This window comes from Oryza brachyantha, chromosome 6, assembly GCF_000231095.2.
Source record: "Oryza brachyantha chromosome 6, ObraRS2, whole genome shotgun sequence".
In the NCBI taxonomy this organism is placed as follows: Eukaryota; Viridiplantae; Streptophyta; class Magnoliopsida; order Poales; family Poaceae; genus Oryza; species Oryza brachyantha.
The window spans coordinates 9,903,635-9,926,120 of NC_023168.2; the positions used below are offsets into that span (position 1 = coordinate 9,903,635).

Consider the following 22,486-nt stretch of genomic DNA (forward strand, 5'->3'; position numbering starts at 1 on the left):
TTTTATAACACCTCCATCTTTTCATTTCTATTTATATTTTCAAGACAAAATTTAAATTTTTAACCTTAAATTTTTTAAGGTTTTTTTCACCAAAGTTTATTTTTAGTCTTAACTTTTACCATCGCTAGGAATATGTATATAAAAATTTTATTTAAAATTTATTTTTTATTTACAAATATGCCGATAAGTACTGGGTTCACTTGATCTTGTGAAGTATAGCGTTATGGGTTAGGATGTCATTATGAATAAAATTGTCGTTAGCCTTTTCCTTTTGCTTACCGTAATCCTGTAGGTGGTGGTCACCAGCACCGACTTGCCTGGATCTCTACCTAGTTGCTTGCGTGGTTCTCATTGTACCGAGGGTTGAAACAGTGTAAGGCCATTAGACGTTTCAATTGACTACCATACATATACACTTTATATATACTAGCATAACATGTAGCTCCGGCCAACGATCGCAGGTTGTATGAGTGAGACACGGGTGGACGAGGCTTCGGCAGCCTTGCTGAAGATCGATCCGTTGCTACTGGCAGAAGAAGAAGAGAGAGACAGAGAAGTAGAGATGGAAAAATAGAGATTAAATCTTGATCGCTTCTACCCTAAGTTTGTGGCTTTAAATAGCCTTACATCGAAACGAGTCCAACACGAAACCAACTAATAAAACCAACTAACAAATCTGAAACTAATTCCAACTAATTAAACTAGCTAACTAATCTGAAACTAATTCCGGATGATTTGTCTTATCCGGCAAGGTGTCCTGCTCCTTCGTACGCCTCCTGCGCTCGTATGCGATGCCGACCATGACATCTCTCCCCTCCTTCGTAAACAGCTCGTCCTCGAGCTGAAACATCGGGTACAGACGACGAAAATCATCCTCGTCTTCCCACGTCGCATCGGCCGCCGGCTTGCGTTCCCACTGAATAAGGACCTGATGCCAAACGAGCACGAACAGCTGATGCCGATACCGGAAGAACTCGACCATTGGACAACGCAGGTAAAACCGGTGACTGATCCGGCAGTATACCCTTAAATGCTTTAAGAAGGCCAACGTGAAACACATCATGAATTTTTGCACCTGCTGGTAGCTTGAGGCGATATGCCACATTGCCCACACGGGAGATCACCTGGTACGGCCCGTAATACTTTGGGGCTAGCTTGCCGCGCTAGAACCCAAGAAGAGACGCTGCCTGCTGGTGTAGAAGGCGCACCCAGGCCCAGTCCCCTACTTGAAATGTAAGGTCGCGATGCTTGTCATCATAATAGAGCTTGGCGTAGTCCTGTGCTTGTAGAAGACATTCCTTAATTTCCTGCAAAAATTCATCCCGCTCCATGAGCGCTTGATCGACCGCATGTACATGTGCTGTGCCATGGTCATAATCTCGTAACGTCGATGGTGGTCTGCCGTAGACTACCTGGAATGGCATGGTACACAGAGAGCTCTGGAAAGCTGTATTGAAGTAGTACTTCGCCCACGGAAGCCAGCGCAGCCAGTGGCGTGGCTGGTCACCAGTCAGGCATCGGAGATACATACCAATGACACGGTTAGCTGCCTCATTGTCCGTCGCTCTGGGGGTGGAAGGCCAAGTTCAAATTGAGCTTAACATCTGCCAGACGGAAGAGCTCTGTCCAGAACAAGCTGGTGAAAACTGGATCACGATCACTGACAATTGAGCTTGGTATGCCGTGAAGGCGCACTACTTCGTCGAAGAAGGCACGCGCCACCGTTGTTGATGTGTATGGGTGACCCAGAGGAATAAAATGGGCATACTTGGAGAGGCGGTCGATGACGGTGAGGATCACTGTTTTGCCATGAACGCCAGGAAGACCTTCGATGAAATCCATGGCGATGTCTTCCCAAACTTGCATCGGCACCGGGAGTGACTGTAGCAATCCTGCCGGGTGCAGGTGTTCGGTCTTATTCCTTTGGCATGTCGAACACATGCGCACGAACTCCTGAACAGCTTGTTTGGCATGAGGCGTGGAGAAGTCTGCTCGCAACCTATGTAGGGTGCGTTCAATACCTTCATGGCTAGCATGTGCATGTGCGAGCAGCGCCGGTAGTGTCAGGGAAGATGCCGAGACGTAGATGCGGTCGTCACGGAGAATGAGGCCATCGCGGAAAGCCCACCGCGTGCCAAGCTTACCACTGGTGATGTCTGTCGCGATCTTGATGAGTTCACCATTGGTTGTCACCTCGCGGCGAAGCATATCAAATGCCGTGAATGTCGGGCCAGAGAGTGCTAGAGCTGCGATCTCAACGTCTTCCGTGTGGCGTGATAGGGCGTCAGCCACGATGTTTGTGCGACCAGGGCGATATTCCACCGTGAAATCAAAGCCAATCAACTTGCTGACCCACCGATGTTGTGGGATGGTGGAGAGTTGCTGGTCCAGGAGAAACTTCAAGCTATAGTGGTCAGTGCGGACGAGGAATGGTCATCCCCATAAGTATGCGCGCCAATGGCGGATTGCCTGCATGAGGCCGATCCGCTCGCGCTTGTAGGCGGCGATACCAGCGTGGCGAGGCGCGAGCGCCTGACTGAAAAAGGCGAGTGGGCTCGCCCCTTGGTGTAGGACGGCGCCGATGCCAGACCCGGACGCGTCGCATTCGACCACAAACGACAAGGCGAAGTCTGGCAATTGCAGCACCAGTGTCACCGAGAGGGCGTGCTTGAGCTTGGTGAAGGCGTGGTCGGCGTCCGACGTCCACTGGAACGCGTCACGTTTGAGAAGGGCCGTCAGTGGGGCCGCAATCGTGCCGTAGTCGTGGATGAACTTGCGATAGTACCCTGTGAGGCCAAGAAAACTGCGGACTGCACGAACGGAGCGAGGGCGTGTCCAGTCTGTCACCGTGCAAACCTTGTGTGCATCCGTGGCCACCCCGTCGGCAGACACGACATGCCCCAAGTAGCTGATCTGACGTTCGCCGAAGCGGCACTTGGTGTGCTTCAGCACGAGGTGGTTGGCCCGGATGACGGTGAGCACAGCCCGAATGTGCTGAAGGTGCTCGGCCCATGTCCTACTGTAGATGAGGATGTCATCGAAAAACACCAGGACGAATCGACGTAAAAACGGAGCGAGGATAGTGTTCATCAGTGCTTGGAATGTTGCCGGTGCATTTGTTAGCCTGAACGGCATGACCAAGAACTTGAAGTGTCCATGGTGCGTTCGGAACGCCGTCTTGTGGATGTCGTCGATGTGCATGCGGACTTGGTGGTAACTGGAGCGAAGATCTAGTTTGGAGAAGAAGCGCGCGCCGCGGAGCTCATCGAGCAATTCATGGACGACTGGAATTGAGAATTTGTCCTTTGCCGTCACCGTGTTGAGCGCGCGATAATCCATGCAGAATCTCCAAGAGCCATCGTGCTTGCGAACGAGCAAGACCAGCGACGAAAACGAAGAAGTGCTTGGGCGAATGATGCCCTGAGTGAGCATCTTAGCGCATTGCTTCTCTAGTTCATCCTTCTGAAGCTAGGGGTAGCGATACGGCCGAACCGCGACCAGGGGCGCGCCGGGCTTGAGGTGAATGCGATGATCGACACGCCTGGCTGGCGGCAGGCCGATTGATAGGGCGAAGAGGTCGTCGAATTCGACCAATAAGGATGGTAATAGATCATCGACGTGGGTCGCGGCACGATCATCACGGATGCCGTATAGGGTGATCTCCTAACGCCCATGCCAAATTGCCATCTGCATGTTGACGAAGTCCTAGAGTATCGACCCGAGGTTCTGGAGCCATTGTGTGCCGAGGATAATATCAATGCCACCCAGTTGCAGAGCGTAGCAATCAACGTTGAACACCATATCAGCGATGTGAAGAGGAAGGTCGTGGGCGATGCCTGAGCTTGTGAGGCGATCGCCGTTGGCCACAACTACCCGGACACCATTGTGGACCGACGATAGGGGGATGCCGAGGCGAAGAGCTAGATTGGCATCAATGAAGTTATGGGTGGAGCCCAAATCCACAAGAGCCACCACTTGTTCGTCCTTGAGACGGAATGACAAACGCATGGTGGAGGCGCCGTCGATGCCCAAGATCGCGTTCAGTGCTATGAGTGGCTTGGCGGCTTTGTTTGTTGCGTCAAGGTCGTCGTCAGGGGACTCGGTCGTGTCTTCGTACTCGATGTAGAATAACCAGGCACACCGGTGACCGCGGACGAATTTCTCGTCACAATTGTAGCATAACCCCTGTCTGCGACGCTCCGCGAGTTCTGCGGTTGTGAGTCGGCGAAACTGGCGAGGAGTAGCATCCGTTGCGGCTTCTGTGGCTAATTGCGTTGGGATCATGGTCGTCGCCGTGGGCGACGGTGTCTAACGTGCGGTTTGACGGTTGGAAACGCGCGCTGGGTTGAAGTTGGCTTTGCGCTCATAAGCACGTGCCAACCCCATAGACTCCTGAAGATCTTTGGGTTGGTGGAGCTCCACGTCAATGCAGATGTGTCACACCCGGAGTTTCGTCCTAAGCCTAAATCGTCAAAAGAAATCCGTAAATAACAATTGGCTTAATTAACTCAGGAAAAATCCCTCTAAAAGGAATTAATTCACTTAATTCGAGGCTCGCAAATCGACTAACAGGATTTAAATTCAAATTGCAGAAGTATAAAATTTGGCCAAACAAATTAATTTAAAACTCGGCAAAAGTGGGGTTTTCCTTTTTCCCTCCTTTTTCCTTTCTTTTTCCCTTCCTTCTCAAATTGGGCCGAAGTCCAATTTTCCTCCCTCTCTCTTTTTCCTTTTCTTTTTCTTTTTCTTTTTCCTTCCCGGGCCGGCCCAGCCGAGCCGGCCCGTCTTCCCGCTCGGCCGGCCCAGCCGCGCCGGCCGTTCCCCTCCGCGCGCGCTCCCGCCCGGGCCGCGGCTCCGGCCCAGCTCGCCCGTCGCCCGTCGCCCGCGCCGCGAAGTCCATCGCCGCTCCCTCCCCTCTCGCGCCACTGACAGGTGAGGCCCACCTGTCAGTGACTGCTCCGCCGCTCGCCCGCGCCGCGCCGCGTCCGAGCCGGACTCTGCGCCGCCGCGCCGCAACCGCCGCCGCCGCATCCGCCGCCGCCGAGACCGCGTCGTCGCCGACTCGGTCTCCAACCTCCGCCCGCCCTAGCCGGTCGCCGCCACCCTATAAATCCCCCTCCGCCGCGCGCCGTCGCTCGTTTTCCATCGTCGCTCGAGTCGCCGCCGCGCTGCCGCCGTTCGCCGCCGCCGCGCAATCTCGCCGCCAGTCACCGTTCGTCACCGCCTAGCCGCGTCACCACCTCCGTCCCTCTGTCGCCGACTTGTTGCCGCCCTCGCCGTCACCAGGGAGCCTCCTCGGCGCCGCGCGTTCCCTCGTCGCCCGGCCGCCGCCGCGTCTCGCCCGTCGCCGACACCCGTCGATCTCCGCCGCCGTTGCCGATCTCCCGCTCCCGTCCGCGTCGCCACCTTCGCCTCGCTCTCGCCGACCCGTCCGCGCTCTCGCCGCCGCCGGTGAGCCTCCGCACCCTCCTCCCCTCTTTCTCCCCCTTTCCGGCCGACCGCCGCCGAGTCGCGCGCCGTCGCCGGACGAGGCCGTCGCCCGCCGCTCCCGTCGGCCACCGTGGTCGTCGTCGCCTCCGCGTCGCCGACATCTGGTCGCCGTCTCTTGCGCCCGCGCGTGCCGCGCTGCCGCCGCTCGCAAGTCGCCGTCGTCGCTGTTCTGCCGGGTTGCGCCCGTGCGTCGCCGCCCCGGCCGTCGTCGCCGTCGCCGCTCGCCGGTCGTCGCCGTCGCGCCGTCGCCGTCGCGTCGCTGTCGCCGTGCGCCGCCGCCGCCGCGTCGCCCGCCGCTCCCGCCGGTCGCCGCCGTCCGCCCGACCGCGCGTTCGGTCCCCATCTCTCTGTTCCCTCTCGCTGACGAGTGGGTCCCACTCGTCAGTCGCTCCCCGCGCCCGCCTTCTCTCTCTCCTCCCGGGCCCGCATGTCAGTCTCTCCCTCCCTCTCTCTCACTGACAGGTGGTCCCCACCTGTCAGCCGTCAGCTCCCTCTCTCCTCGCTGACGTCAGCAGCCCCATTAATTGCGCAATAATTGATTTAGGACTTTTCTGTTTAGTTAAAAAACCCAGAAAACTTCTAAAATTCATAAGTAATTCATCTAGTCTCCGTTTAGGTCCATTCAAATTTCATTAAATTCATAAAATTATCAAGAATCCATTAAAAATAGTTTCTTTTGCTGTTTCAGTAGAGTTTGTGCCTGTTTTATTTATTTTTGTGCTTTGTCGCTTAGATTCGGACCCCGCCGAAGAGCCGGTTTACTTCGAGATCGTCGCCGAAGTTCCCCAAGGGCCAGAGCAAGGCAAGTGACACTCATCCTTGAACATATTGAACCCATTATTGCAAATTCCCCGCTTATTTATTTCAAATATGCATTGTTTTAATTAAAGTACTTACTTTATGCTATTTTCGGGTAAACCTTATTGTTATGCCGTTGTTTATCCAACTTTGTTCATTGCTGGACCAGGAGTAACTTGATTAGAGTCAGGCCTAGGTTAATGCTTAGCCATGCTTAGAACAAGTAGCTCATGGGATCACATTTAATTATGCTTAGTTCTGAATAGCCGAGATAATGATTCACTACCCGGTTCGGGTTAATGTCAACTAAAATATTGATAATGGTGGGCTATGGGTGCATGGTTTTGAGAGTCGCACCCATGGCGATTAAGGACCGGTTCACGGGAAACCCTGGAAGTCATTAAGTGCTAACCACATGCCGAAATGGGTAAGGTGGGATTTGGAGCATGACTTCGAACTATTTGACGTACCCAGGCAAGGGTAGGCGTGATGGAGTATGGACGGGCAATCGTGGTGTAACGAAAGCTTCTCCTGCTTCCGGATCTACCGAGGCACAAGAGGGGACTGCCCGACTTGGTGTAAAGGAGGGGGTGAAACCTGAAGTGTGGTACGATTAAATAGGGAGGGTTGTGTAACGGGTCCTATCACGGTCTCCTTTCCGGTATGCCGTGGTGGTATGTCGGCGCACGTTCAAGTGTAGTGGAGTCGTGTCTTGTGGGTACAGTAGTACACCTCTGATCAGAGTATAAACTATTCGAATAGCCGTGCCCACGGTTACGGGCGAACTCCCAGCTTCACTGTGATTAGTGAACCCTAATAACTTGGGAAAAATCTGTTATCACTTAGGACTACTGCAACGTGGTGTAACGTTGAGTAGTGTTTGGGCCTGTTGCAACGTGGTGTAATGTTGGACAGTGTTGTGGTACTTTACAACTGTTTATTTATTTATGCTTTACCGTATTTAAATTACCTTTATTCTTTCAATCTCTGTTATTTATTTAAATTGCTGCTTTGTCGCAACTAACCCGAGCCTGTCCTTGTTAATCCCTATGCATCATTTACTTTTTTCCCCCTTGTCCGTGTTACTTGTTGAGTACGGTGGTTTGTACTCAGCCTTGCTTAACTTTCCCAACCCAGAGCTAGAAGCAGAGTTCGATGGAGGTGCCTCTCAGGAGTGAGCTGTTCCGCCGTCGAAGTGTTGCCTGTGGACTGGAGCCGTACCCGCTGGAGCTAGTCTACCCTTTGTTTTTCTTTCCGCTGCATTTCCGCTAGAATAAGTGTAATTTTCAGTTGTTTCTAAGAACGATGGTTATGTAATCAACATTGTCGTTTTGTGTACCCTGGCTGGTCCTGGACAGGGGTTTAATACACAATTAAGTTCAGAAATTCAGGTGAGGAATTTCTGGGCGTGACAAGATGTCATGATGCAGTCCGACCGTGAACAGCTGGACTTGTTGTCGTATGGTAAGGAGGTCCGTCACATGGCTGGCTAGGGCGAGGAAGCGCTGTTGGTAGGCAGTGACTATCCCCGACTATGAAAGCCGCTTGAGTTCGCCCAAGGGATTGTTGCGAATTGGTGGCCCATACTGGCCGTAGTACAATTCCCTGAACGTATCCCAATCAGGTGGCCCGTTGTGTTTCTCGTAGTGGAAGTACCACTCCTGTGCAGCGCCGGTGAGGTGGTATGTTGCCAACCACATGCGATCCCCGTCTGGCGAACGTTGTGCACGAAAGAATTGTTCACAGTGGTTCAACTGGTTTAGCATATCATCGGAGCCATCAAATGTCGGAAACTCGAGTTTGTAGAAGGGGGGAACAGCGCCACCAGAGTTGGTGTTATGCGGCGCGTCGGATCCCATGCGTGGTGGCGGCAGTGGTGGTGGTGGTGGCGGTGGTGGAGGTTGTGGTGGGTGCGGCAAGATGCCGTCTCCGCGAAGGCGTGATGCAGAAGATGTGGCAGACGACTGCTCGAGGGCATTGATGCGCGAAGTGGCCACAGCAACTGAGCGGCTCAGATTAGCAAGATCGCTTTTGGATGCCAGGAGCGCCATGCCGCTAAGCAACGTCGCCATGGAGTCTTGAAGCTTTGCCATTGCTTCGGCATCGATAGAAACTTGTGCAGAGGAAGAAGTATCATCGAGAACCATGGGCTCTGATACCAAGTTGTTACTGGCTCCGGCCAACGATCGCAGGTTGTATGAGTGAGACACGGGTGGACGAGGCTTCGGCAGCCTTGCCGAAGATCAATCCGTTGCTACTGGCAGAAGAAGAAGAGAGAGAGAGACAGAGAAGTAGAGATGGAAAAATAGAGATTAAATCTTGATTGCCTCTACTGTATGTTTGTGGCTTTAAATAGCCTTACACCGAAACGAGTCCAACACGAAACCAACTAATAAAACCAACTATGAAACCAACTAACTAATCTGAAACTAATTCCAACTAATTACACTAGCTAACTAATTTGAAACTAATTCCGGATGATTTGTCTTATCCGGCAAGGTGTCCTGCTCCTTCTTACGCCTCCTGCGCTCGTATGCGATGCCGACCATGATAGGTATGGGAAAATACGCAGTGCACACTTTTCACTGTATTTACAATGTGGGAAATTACAACCAATGTAGAGAGTCAAAATATAGGAGCATGTATCCTCGCTTGGTGAGAATGCTATAACTATTTTTTTTTAATTTTCAAGTTGACAATCTTCACAGAGATAATGCTATTAGGGTTTATGTTCAGTCAATGATATTTTTTGTCTTTTCATAATGTATCCAATTTATATGCTCTTTAATGTTAAGTGTAAAATGTCTATTTTACCCATAGCATTTAAGAACCTAAGTCAATAAATGGTTTGCCACCTAAGTTCCTCTCTTGTATCTGAATCTTGATGCAGTCTCTATCTTCATCCTCCACTGAGCTACCTCGAGGAGAAATATTCTTTCCTGTGTGGTCTCATTGATCTACATTAGGCAACAACATTTTTGACCTCAGCTGTCCGTTAGAAAAATATGGTGATGTGGAAAAACAGATTCAATGATCTTCAACATACATCATGCTTAAGACGATCTTCTACTCCATCGGTCCTAAAATAAGGTCATCTTTGACCCCCTCTTTTTTTGTTCCAAAATATTTTATCTTTTAGCAATCATTACATTAGAGTTTGTGCAAGTTTAAAATAAATGGGATAAAGTGGACGACAATTTTATCGGATAATACGAGAGAAAGCAGGTGATGAGGACGTGATCGGCTCGGATATAATCATACATATATTATGCAGTGATGAACTAAAGATGCAAGCTTGTATATTAGATTTACATTTTACGTATTTGAACAAAGAACAATACACCATGAGTTGTTTGTAATACCGTTTGCATAACTACCTGCATGGACCAAAGGAGAGGGAGCAAGTCTATGTAATGCTTGTATGATCAATGAAGCTGATTGGGGACGAAACCATGACCTTCCCCTAGTCTACTCCTAAATTTTCACGTTACTTTTGGTCCATTCAAGATAAGAGATAAAGTTTCATACATTTTGAATTCAGATTTGGCCTTCCTGGTAGCATCTAATTCAAGAAAATTTGTCTCCACCTTCATGTTGAAAGTGCATCTAGCCCCTAAAGTGGGTTTTGGATGATTGATGACGATCCTAGTCAAAGCATGTGTCCACTAACCACTTGTGATTGCAGAGAAGTAAAGTGAAGCTTAATTTGCGCTCTAATGTGAAAGGTAATAGAAGTGACCCATAATACGTAAAGTGAATGGATTTGAAGCTTTAGAAAGGCGTTTTTCTTTTTCACTTTGAGTCATAGGATAATCCGTACTATTAAGAGGGGTCACCTAGTCAACACATGCATCTGTGAGTGATTTAGTGAGTGTTAGAGGCTAGGAAAGGAAATTTCCAGAGAGCCTGGATCGGACAGTCCTGTCAGGACCGGATAGTCCGATCTCAGGCAGCTTCTAGAACCCAAGTGTTGGCTGGACAGTCCAGCCCCTGGGCCCGGATAGTCCAGCACATGTAACTTTATCCAACGGCTAGCTGACGTTTGACAGCCCTATATAATTCACCTCGGGATTCTAGCCGTTGGTGAGGCTTTCAGTTCAAATCATAGGGTTCCTAGGCTGGTTCTAGCCCTCTCCAAGCCTCCCCCACCAATTCCAACACCTCCTAGAGTGATTAAAGAGAGACTCTAGCCTAGGTTGTGTTGAGAGGGATTAGTGAGTGACATTGAGAGTTCTTGAGCCTTCAAGAGAGTGATCAAGTGATCTTGAGCGACCAAATGGATGCATATGGAGACGGATAGGCATCGCCCGCGAGCTTCCAAGCTTTGTGGATCGCCCGGGATCAAGTTTGTGAAGGTTAGCGCCTAACCTCCGCAAGGAAAACGGCAAGTTTTCTAGTGGATTCTTATGCTTCTTCTTAGAAGATTGCTGGGTAAAGCGAATTGCATCTAAGGACAAGGCAAGAGGTTGATCTTGATCTTTGTAGTCGATCAAGGACTTGCTAGTGCCTAAAAGTGAATTCGGAGACTCGTGTCGATCTTGTGTGAAGAAGCCAAGAGAGGAAAAGGAGAGATCCCACTCAGTGGAGTGCCTCAACGGAGGGTAGGATCGAAGGATCCGAACTTCGGGTAAAAATCTCTCGTGTCCATATTTGTGCTTCCCTTTGTTCCTCGTTGTTCCTGTGTTCTTCCTGAGTTCATTTTGAACACACATACACTACACGTTCACAGGAACTCCACCAAGAAAGGAGGACTGAAAAGTTCTCTCTTTCACTGACCAGACGGTCCGGTGTTCATACCCGGATAGTCCGGCCAGAGCTCTCAGTGCAACCCGAGGGCCCCGACCGGACGGTCCGGCCCCTGAGTCCGGATGGTCCGGCCCTACAAATCGCTGCAATTCGAAAGATTTTTCAGGTCACCTATTCACCCCCCTCTAGGCTATCTCCCTAGGATTTCACATGTCATCACAAGCGCCCCCATCTGAACATTGGCCATCCTTAACCCTACTATGAATTGCCATGCTCCTCGTCTCTTGGGCCATCACCGCTAGTGTCCGAGCTACTCCGGATCTAGCGTCATCTCTAACCCCATGAGTTGCTTTGGTGGATGTGCCCTGCCGTCGGGCCTCAATGACCTAGACCTTGGCTCTGTCCACAATGTCACCGACCAGATCCCACTTCGCACTTGTTGACCATGCCAACAAACGTTGCCATCTCCCTCCTCCCTGCCTCCTTCCTTACATTTGGGTCGTTCATTATACTTTTTGCATGTAACTTTATATATACCAACCGACAACCATTGAGACTATCAATCGTCCAATATTCACGATAAGATTTCTCCCCACTGCAATTCAACAATTACATCTTGATTCCCACTTGCGATGTTAAGCAATACAAATACCAATGTTAATGTCCTAGTCATCCAACATGTGTTTGATTTTTTAATCAATATTTGATTCTTGAGTACAAATCCCCAAATTTCCTTTTTATGTATTTTCTCTCAACCCCTGTGCTTACAAAAATGGATAATATTCTCCATGACCATTTTGCTAAAAACACATCTTCTAGAAACCCCCTTGGTCCCTCCGCACCATGGAAGCGTCATCATGGCATTTTTCATCCCTCCCTACCAGTCTCCTTCATTGGGGGTGCCATTTTGGAGAAACTTACCCATGCAACAATGGTCCTTGGCAGACTCCTATGTCGTCTCTAAAGTCTAGGACATGCTGCGAGGCTTTCTTAGTTCCATTCTTGTTCATGGTTGGAGAACAACTTTCTTCATTTGTTTCTATTAGATAATGTTGGATCTGCTTTGTTGTTGGGGTACGATGAAGCTTAGCAGCAATAATTGATTGAAACCTCTTTCTATGTTGGTGCTATCTGGGTACATGTTTTGATGCATGGTAGCTTGGGCTGATGTCCTTCTTGGGAAGTCGGTGTTTTTTTTGTCTATTTTGGTGATGTTTTTGGAACAATGACACGATCACTGTGGAGTCAAAGTTGCTGAATCACTAGGCAGGCAAACTCAACAATGATGACATGAGACATTTAACTTTTTGCCACTCTTATAGCTGAGTGGTAATAAATTTGCCACTTTCCTCTCACAAATTACTGTGAGAGAAATTAAACCTACCAGTTAAAAGTGGCAAAAAAGGTAAATGTCCCACGATAACATGGGTGACAATTTTATGACAAACTCAATAATGATGTCTTGTGTTGGGATTTGTAGTTGCCTTTAGTTGTTAGTTGAAGATTCACGTGTGATGTGTGGTGCTTCCTGCCAATGATTTTTTTTTCTTTCCCATGACCTGTCTAGGGGTTTTACTCATTCTTCATTGAAATAGGAGTAATTGGCAGATATCATGTCGAGTAGTTCCAAATCCCCTAGGTTATTTTATTTTTATTTTTTATTAAAAATTTCAAAAATAGATATTTGTTTAAAAAAATTAAAAAGTTATACTCCCAATGCCCAGCTAGTGGGTGAGAAATATAAAATGCTCACTAGCTCAACATAGAATCTAACATGGTAGACGACGATAAGGGGTGCTCCAACGACCGTCGGACAAAGCTATATAATTTTTTGGGGCCCCTTGTCATCTACTAGCTAGACGTTTTATCCCAAATAGGGGCCACCTGCAAAAGGACTAGATGAGCTAAGAGGTGGGGGCTCAGGGCATGGGTAATTTGTAGGCAGCCTCTTTACCGTCCAATAGTAGAGAGTCCTGTGCTTGAGCACAGAGCCGCCTATAAATTCACTCGAGAGGCCACTTGCAGGAGAGTATTTCACATAAAAAGGGAATACACCACGGTAATTATATGGAGAATAATTAGTTAAGAAAACAAACCAGAAGGGAAGGAGCCCAGAGTTCTTGTTCGCATGATAAATAGGAAATATGTTAGTATCTCGAAAGAAAAAGAAAACCGATTGTAATGTCAGTGGAAACAAGTTCCTTTAATTCTTGGTAAGTGCAATGAACGACCCAATTAAATGATATTTACACATCTTTTTTGAAGGTAGGGGTTGAGGGCCTAGTTATTTTCGAGGCAACCATTTGCTCTGGCATAAACGCCCAGGCAGTGGGCGCAAGGCCTACAAATATTCCCTCCTGCGTTCGACAATCGTTGGCTCTTTTCTCATAGCTGTTTATCACGTCAGATTCTGTGGTATATTTTTCGTCCACTGGTTCGGCATTATACGATATGCATTTTTTGAATAAAAACATATATTTGAAATAAAAAAGATATGAAAATAAAAAATATATTCTGAGATTTGTGCTTGCAGCAGCCCGAGTCAGCCCATAATCCCACTGGACCTGAAATGGTTTTTAGTCCTTCTGACGGGACGGGAGAACGGGTCCGTCTGTTACGTGGGCCGGCGCGCGGTGATTTCCGGTTGGAATTCCACCCACTCGGCCGCATGAGCTTGACGACCGTGGGTATGCTCGCCTGCGCCCACGCATCCCCGCCGACCGAACATGCCCAAACTAGTATCGACAAGAAACGCATCAGTCACTCTCGAGTCTCGTCTCGCGTCTTGTCCCTTCACCCATGTCCTTTCGTCCTGCATGCCACTGATTGTCATGCATGCTGGCTCACCATGCCATGCTTCCAACCTCCTTGCATGCATCATTCATGCGCTAGCTGTGTCTCGGCTTGTTGCTTGCCATCTACTAGTAGGTGCTAATCTAATCTAATGAGATCCCTACCCAGCAACCACGTGGAAGTTTATTTGTCCAGCCCCACGGTCCAAGGCCACTGCCCGGCTGGGATCTGCTGAAGTTGTAAAGGGACTGTAAGATAAGACTGCACGAGGTTTTATTAGGCCTAGATCGTGTGCTACAGTATCCCGTGCTACGGTGTTTTATGCTACAGTGATCAGAACTTGAGCCATCCGATCTGCAGCTACTGGTAATAGATGCAACTACAAAAGTTGTCGTTGCTATATCAACTTTAGCTGAACCGGACCCGCTACCGCCGGATTAAAATCCTCCTTCTTTAAATATAAATATTCATAAAATTTAAATTTTATATGTCAATATAAATATTGCTACAGTGGTTATTATTATTATTTTAATGATTATGATTGGTCAAAAAGAACATTTAGGCAATCCAAATTAAAAATTGACCACCATGGTTTAAAAGGAATTTTTTGACACATCCTTAACACGTTTTGAATAATCTGGAAATACTTATATTTTTAAAACAGAGAAAGCAACAATCACTACTATAAGAGGAGACACAACTTTTAGTAGTCCTACGTGCAATCTCAAAGATTATCTTAGAATATTTTTACTTTACACATGTAAATGTATGTCGACGCTATATCAATATTAATAGAAATATCTTTACTTTTGTAGCGACCGCTATATTTTGATAATGGAATATCCCAAGGAGTGCTTCGTAGTAGTCCTCGATTCTGTAGACTACTATCAAGAAAAATATATGGATATCCTCGCTATTTAGAACTTATAAATCCACACCCCTACACGTACATTATTTCTTTAATGATATTTACATTGTTTTCTAATAAATGTTAATTAAATCATTAAAAACACTATAGCTTTTTTGATGGGAAGGAAGGTGTTGTAGTGGATCCAAAGAAAAGGAATATGCAATAGTGGATCCAAATAGAAAGCTTACGAAACCGATAACTAATAATGACAAACCACTTAAATGCATTATTTTGTCTATATCAATTCATATCTAATGAAAGGTGTTATATTTTCTGGTTAAAGTACTTTAAGCAACCACCAGGTATGGTGCTATGTGATATTACGTCTACGAGATACTCAGAGTTGAGTAGAGATACATTACATACCCCATGTACATTTGAATATAGCCATTATATATTGCATGTAACTATTCAATATTAATAAGTGTTTTATAATAACACCAAAAGTATTTTCTCTTGTAGATTGTTCAAATCCCTCATGCCAACAATTCGACGAGATGACATTAAGCATCCTACACACGACATATGTTGCTTCATCATCTGGGACCATCGCAACAACCATGGCAATTTTTAGATGAAGACTTGTTGGAAGGCGATAAATACAAGTCCTTAGTAGAGTGGGACAATGATCAATGAATTTTTTCGTGATGATAGCATGGACCGTTTGTAACCAAATATGCGTATACATATGTAACTTGTCTTCGTTTATAAATATTCAATGTTGGAAGGCGATAATACGAATGCTAAGTTTTATTATACATTCAAAAAAAATATGATTTAGTGGAATTTATTTAAATTTTTATATACTATTTATTACCACCAGAGAAACAATATAAGAACATAAAAAGTGATATTTTTTTTAAAAAAAATCTACCCAAGACAATTATCACAATTGGTCGACCTAGCAACCCGCTAGCGCACACCTGAGAACCATATGTAAAGATCATTTTTCCCAATGGTTGCTTAAGTGGACCGCTTGTGATAATGATTCTTTGTAGGCAGTTGCTGAGGCCTGTCTGTGAAGAGACCTATTTTCACATATAAAAAGAGCTAGGCCCATGCCCAACCTGCACTATGGGCGCGGTGTCAACCCACGGGTAATTTGTTACTGGCTCTTGTTCTAGTAAATGAAATAATTTTTATTTTTGGCCATAGATTATCCCTAGAGCAACCGACGCTCATCCATACATGCAAAGACTATAGTTTCTGCTGCAGTGATCCCCCTGCCCCCCGCGACTTACATGTCTAAACTCGTCAACCTAGTTCAAAGTCTACTATAACAGGTTACGTGAAAAACTAACAGATTAGGGCGTGTTTAGTTCGCGAAAATTTTTAGGTTGAGTGTCATATCGGATGTTTAACCGGATGTCGGAAGACTATTTCAACGACTATTGAACAACTAATTACATAGGGTGTCAGGAAACCACGAGACAAATTTTTAAGCCTAATTAATCCGTTATTAGCATATGTGAATTACTATAGCAGTTATGGTTAATCATGGACTAATTAGACTCAAAATGTTCATTTCACAAATTACTTTATACTGTGCAATTAGTTACTTTTAAACTATATTTAATGCTCTATATATATGTCGAAAGATTTGATGTGATGGATGAACGCGAAAATTTTTGGAACTAAACAGGGCCTTAATTTACTCCGAAATATCGTTTAATGTAAAAATTGCTATTTCCTGAACTGACAACCGTTGCCACTTGTAGCAGAAGAACTAAAAAAAAGCAACTAAAAGAACCAATACTACTCTGTGAAGTGTGAACTGAATGCATGCATATTGATCCCCAAAATTAAGGAGGTTCTCAAATTTACATATCCCTCTCAATTTACCTCTACATGCATTCAGCAGCTGAAGATCTAGTAAGACCTAACAAATAGAATAATATCCTAGAATTAATTAACCAACCTCTATCACAAAAGAAGAAGATGCAGAAAAAGAACGGAGCAGAAGCAGGAAACCAAACCCAAAAAAGAGAAAAAGAAAGAAAGAATGGAAGAAGATGGAGATCGAGAGCCTGCATGCAGGGCAGATGGATGGATGGATGGATCGTTTGGTTTCAAGGGCATCTGACATTCCGGCCGGGGCCGCCGTAGTAGAAGTAGCTGCCCCAGTAGGCGTTGGAGCCGCCCTGGATGTCGTAGCAGGCCGGGTGGTCGGCGAGGAGCTTGAGGTTGGCCGCCGGGATGAGGCTGTTGTCCCAGTCCACCACCTGCAGGTTCCGGAAGTAGGCGGCGCGGTCGAACCCCTCGCCGGGGAAGTGGCCGCTGCCCATCTGCGTCGCCGTGTGCGACCCCGACGGCCGCGTGTTCACCACCTCGCCGCCGAACTGCACCATGTTGCCGTGGTGCGCCAGGTGGGTGAACAGGTACGACGGCCAGTAGCCCACCACCACCCCCGGCCCCACCTCCAGCCACCAGTGCCCATGCTTGGGGTCCTGAAAAATCATGTGTCACTTTTTCTTTTATTCTGCTGGCAATATATACTTATGCATTCAAACAGAACTATGCCATACAACTAATAATGTACTATATGTACGTATAGAGAAACAAAATAAACAATTTTATTTTTTAACAAACCACCTATGCATTAAAACATGTCCATACAGTGATGGACTGCACATGTCCATAGAAAAAATAATCAGTTTTTTTAAGAAACTACTTATTTTTTTATTTTTGTGTAAGTTATGTTTTTTGTGTGATGTGGAGGGAAAAGGACGAACGACTCCGTTTTTAAATAGTAGAGATATAAACCATACTTATATATATATATATATATATACATACACACAGTTTGGTTTATCCTCTGCATAACTATCTTGTACTATTTTGTACTATTTGGTTTCTTGTTCATCCAAAAGAAGATTAACCGATGACAGTAATATAGTGGAACTAAAAAAGTTTGGTTCACAAATCATAGCTATTCGTTTATCGAATTTAATTAGCTGCTTCAGACAGTTGGAATAGTAATAAGAAAATCGAATTTTTGCATCTGCCATCGATGTTTTTCAATAAATAATAAATAAATGAATTTTTTAACCTCCTTAAAGAAAAGTACTCTGAGGTATTATATTTTTTATGTAAAAATTTAGTACTGTACCTTAATGGTACCAGAATTTTATACTAAAATTTTTAGTATCTCAAAATACTTCTTGAAGGATGATAAAAAAACCTAAATAAATACCTTCCATAGCATCACGGTAATATCAAACTGCCTTCCGTTGTACACCGACTCTGGCGTGATAGCTGCGCCGATCGCGATCTTATTGGTCGTTTGCACAAATCCACGGCAGTTGTGGTTGTAGCACCCGGTCTCTTGATATGCATCAGTCTGAAAATTGTGTGTACAAATTACTTAGAACTCCAACTTTTGAAAGAAAGAAAGACACATATGTTAGCATAGCAGCCACACTTACTGTCCAATATGTGAAGAACCTTGGGTTACTGTCTCCGTACAGCTCAGGGCTGACCTGTAGAAGAAGCAAAAGGAAGAAATAATTTACATGTGTTCTTTCAAATTACTACATATAATTGTCCATCAGTTTTTGTTTAACATGGCAGAATCTAATTCGTCTGTTCATGTACCTGCCATCCAGCTTCAATGGTGTTGAGATCATTGCCGAAAGAGCCAGAGATGACCCAGATCTGTGACAGGCTGAACTCAGATGGGTCACCTATCCTTGGTGACCACACATTAACACTAGCTTTGGCCCCATAGTAATTCTCACTGTTCACATATCCAACTGCATGCTGTAATTAACCAGAAGAGGAACACGTTAAAATTTTATTTCAACCAGTGTGCTCGACCAGATTTGACCAAATAGGTAGTTTCAATCTTTGTCTTAGACTACTAAGTAGGGTCATTAAATGTTGTCGACATAGGACAAAACAAGGAAAAATTAGTTTAATGGTTGAGTCAAAGCAGTCCAGGCTTCAAGAAGAGTTGATTTGCTCATGTGGATTAGCTTAATGAAGCTTCTGCACATGTACAAATATTAGTATTTTTTTTTTGCTCCAAACCACATGGGGTTTTCTTGCTGTGTTTTCTCTTGGGCATCTCTTCCCCGGAGATTAAGCTTCTTGGTGCACTCACTCGAGGTACTACGGACTAAATAGTTAAAAAGGCGAATCTTTCCAACCAACAAACTCTACTGTTGATCGAATTTTCTTATGCAATTCAACAAACATCACTCTCTTCAGTTGATGCTAGAATAAACAACCAGACGAAACGAGCATTTCACTTCAAGTGTGCAATTAACTATCTTGGCCACAAAATTACACGACACCTGGTTTACTGAAACGAAGAAGGATGATGAGAAGTCTTGGTCCTGACATGAGTCAAAATTCTGGAAGATATTGCAACACGGATGTTAATTACTGAAGACATTGCCTGACTACTGTTTCCTAAGAGCATCGTGTCTGCCAATTTCACTATGGACAGCAAAAAAAAAAAAGTTTGCTGGTCAAGTGTATAGTAACTAGTGAAGTCAAATAGATAGCCCTGTAACAGGCCAAAATAACCGAACCTTCAGTAGCTTAGTTGCACAGGGAAGTGAGTACTTAATGTTATGTAAACGCATGGTTTTTTGGAATCATTTGGCTTCTCTGTTTAAATTACAGGCCTCTGCTTGAACTTGCCCTAAAAATGTGAGAACTTTGTCATTGACCTAGCAGCAAGCATCGATGCCTGACATGTAGAGATCTTACTTAAAACCACCGACTTGGAAACTGAGGTGCTTGATTTATGATATAAACTACTCCTCATACTCTAAACCCAAGATGAGATGCACATGCTGTCAATTAAACCTGTGGTGACAGACACCTAAACAGGAGTCTAACCACTGCACGGACACGAATATTTCATTGGTCAGGTTGTACGGTCAAGCAGTATAGATCTAAACTGTAGCATACCCACTGGGTCTAAAAAATTTCTGGCCTACATATATGAACAAACCAAGCATTGATCCTAGTAGCAAAGTAAAATTTTCTCAGATGGAGTTTTCCCAAGTGAAGCTTCTGCAGATTCATGCAGGTTGCTATCTTATTCCGACTACAGGGGCTTCTCTTTTGTATCTTTTCAAGTTTGGCATTTTAGCTAGTAATAAATCCCTCAAGGGAGAAACTTCTTCTATGTTTTCTTTGCTTTTGTTTACAAAGCAACTTGGAATGATTTGGATTCGTAGTGATAGAGATTTCAGGCTAGATCACATGTTGCATCATTTTTCCTCTTGGAGCGATTTGGTTTGTCTCCAGGATTTGCAGTAGTGTTTCATAACATATACTAACAATAGCCAAACCAATGTTAAAATAAAAAATATTTTACGGCATAAAAATAAGTCATTAGTTAGTGACTAGTTATAAATTTAGCTGCTTTATAACGGGCCCCTGTAAATGAAGAACTTTTACTTTTTTCACTCCTCTGAAAATTTTCTTTTTTGTCAGAGGCGAGGAGATCGACAGTAATTAATGTGAGAACCAGTACCTCATGGCCGCTGCTGGTGGAATCACGGCGAGAAGTCCGGCGCGCTGGTTTCCTGCCGTACCGCCGGAGGGAGCTGGCCCTGAGAAGGTCCTTCTCCGTCGTCCGCCGTATCGCCACCGTCCCTTCCGGGCACTCCTCGCCGGTGGCATGCCATGCCTGCACCACCACCACCTCACCTACTCCACTGGCGCTGCTGCCAGCAATGGTGAAGTTGTGGTTCTTGGGCCTCTCCGGTGGATCCTGAGCAAGGGACAGGTTGCAAATTTTCACTTGACATATATAACACTTGCATGCAGCTTTGGATAAAAAAGAGAGCTGAAGAAAGGACACACACACATATATATATATGTGTGTGTGTGTTAATTAATTACCAGAAGCTTTTGGCCCTTGAGCTTTGGGTGATCAAATGCAGGCTGGAGATGAGAGGGAACACAGTCTATGATATCACCATCTGGGCTCTGCAAAGCTCAGCAGCAAACAATAAGTTAGCTAAAAAAAAAACATGTTCATGTTGTTGATTAGCTGCTAGTGACCTGAATGTCCTTGAGAGAAGGCTTGTTGAGCTTCTTGAGGAGAGCCCTGATCCTCTTGTACTTAAGCAGCTCCTTCCCTGGCCTCAGCCTTGCAGCAGCAGTTGCATTACTGGCAGTAGTGTCTTCTTCACTGCTACTGTGCATGGAGGCCAATGCAGCAGTACCACTGGCGAAGGAGATGAGCAAGAGCAAGGTGATGAGGAGGAGCAAGGGAACAAAGCGGAAGCTACGAGCCATTCTCCTTTTGCTTCCACAGCTTGTCTGCATCTAGCAAGCTAGTGCACACACACAGAGTCACAGGGGAGTAGCAATAGTATGTGGTTGTCTTCTTCCTGTGCCTCACACACTGCAACCTTCGAAGTGATAACTGATGAATTTGCCTCACCAGCAGCTAGCTAGCGAGGCTGCTGCCTGCCTGCCTGTGTGTGTTTATATGCCACTACTGCTGCTCCACTACTTATTATTCAGCAACTTGCAAGCAAGATTGTACCATTTGGATAGGAGTATAGGACAAGGGGATCTCACTCAGTGAGTATGAGGCACTGTTGAGCTGGTACTGTACTACTGGGTTTCGCCTCTTTTTAAAAAACTTGCATGTGTAGGCAAAAGAGTTGGGGTTTCCCAAAGTTAGGTGGTTTGTTTAATTTATGGTTCGCCATCAAGCCCAGCTGCATTTGCCATTGCCAACCAAGCGTGCAGCTAAAGAATCCTGCTGGCCTGCTGGCTGCTGCTGCCATTGGAGGACCAGATGCCTGAGCTAGTATTTACCACTGCTACAGTAACTAGCTAGGTCAGTGTTCAAAATCTTTGCAGCACCAGCACGGCTTTCCGCGGGTTAAAGTTGCATAACGTTTTGTCGACACGAGTGCTGGTGCAGACTAGCTGTTGCTACCAAAGTTTTTCTAGAAAATAGACGGCGAGTTAGGGGTTGTTTGTTTGGAGAGTCTCTTCACTTTGGTCTCTTTTAGCCCCTAAAATGCCAAACAGGAGAGACTAAAAGGGACTAAAACTATTTATATTCATAAGTCCCTAAGAGAGGTGCTAAAAGGGACTAAAGGCCTATAGTACACATACTCTATTACTCTAGGTCTATAGCTATGTGAGTGTGGTGTGTACTATTGAGTAGGTCATTTAATGAGGTTTAGTCTCTTTTAGTCCCTTCAAACAAACATGGTAGGACTAAAAGAGACTTATGTTTTAGTTCTAAAACTAATTTTTAGTTCTAGGACTTATGCAAACAAACAACACCTTAGTTTTAGAGCAAGTTCAATAGTGTAGCCAACTACTAGCTACAGTTCATCTATAGTCAATCTAATAGCCAATTCATATAATACCCACCTACAAAACATATACTATCATGTCCTACTTATCATATACACATTATGTATTGGAGTCTGTGCTACAGTCGACTACAAATCTATAGCTCACTACTTCTCTCTCATTCCTTATCTTCTTAAAATATGTTTATAGTTAGCTTATAGTCCACTATTGTACCTGCTCTTAGAGTATTCACTGTGCTTGCCTTAGGGCAACCACAATGGGAAAAAAAAGTAGGTAGTAAGCAATACATGTTGTCTTCTTACCAGGCAATATACATTGTGGAACGGGGTAATAACTACTATCTGGTTATAACCTTATTGCTGACAACAAACAAATATAAAATTTTTTTTGACTGCGTATGTGAGTGAGGATTGATGATTTTTCTTGTAGTGGACTTATACATTG

General features: G+C 45.6%; 1 protein-coding gene across 1 annotated transcript; it reads right to left on the minus strand.

Annotated features, from left to right (window-relative positions):
- Positions 1-16,500: 16,500 nt before the first annotated feature.
- Positions 16,501-21,292, minus strand: LOC102719303. The gene is made up of 7 exons (XM_006656019.2): positions 20,762-21,292; positions 20,600-20,686; positions 20,229-20,468; positions 18,332-18,496; positions 18,163-18,216; positions 17,931-18,077; positions 16,501-17,184 (listed from the first exon to the last, which is right to left on the minus strand). The coding sequence occupies exons 1-7, from the start codon at positions 21,026-21,028 to the stop codon at positions 16,807-16,809; spliced, it is 1,338 nt and encodes a 445-aa protein (XP_006656082.1). The 5' UTR covers positions 21,029-21,292; the 3' UTR covers positions 16,501-16,806.
- Between the last annotated feature and the right edge of the window lie 1,194 nt (positions 21,293-22,486).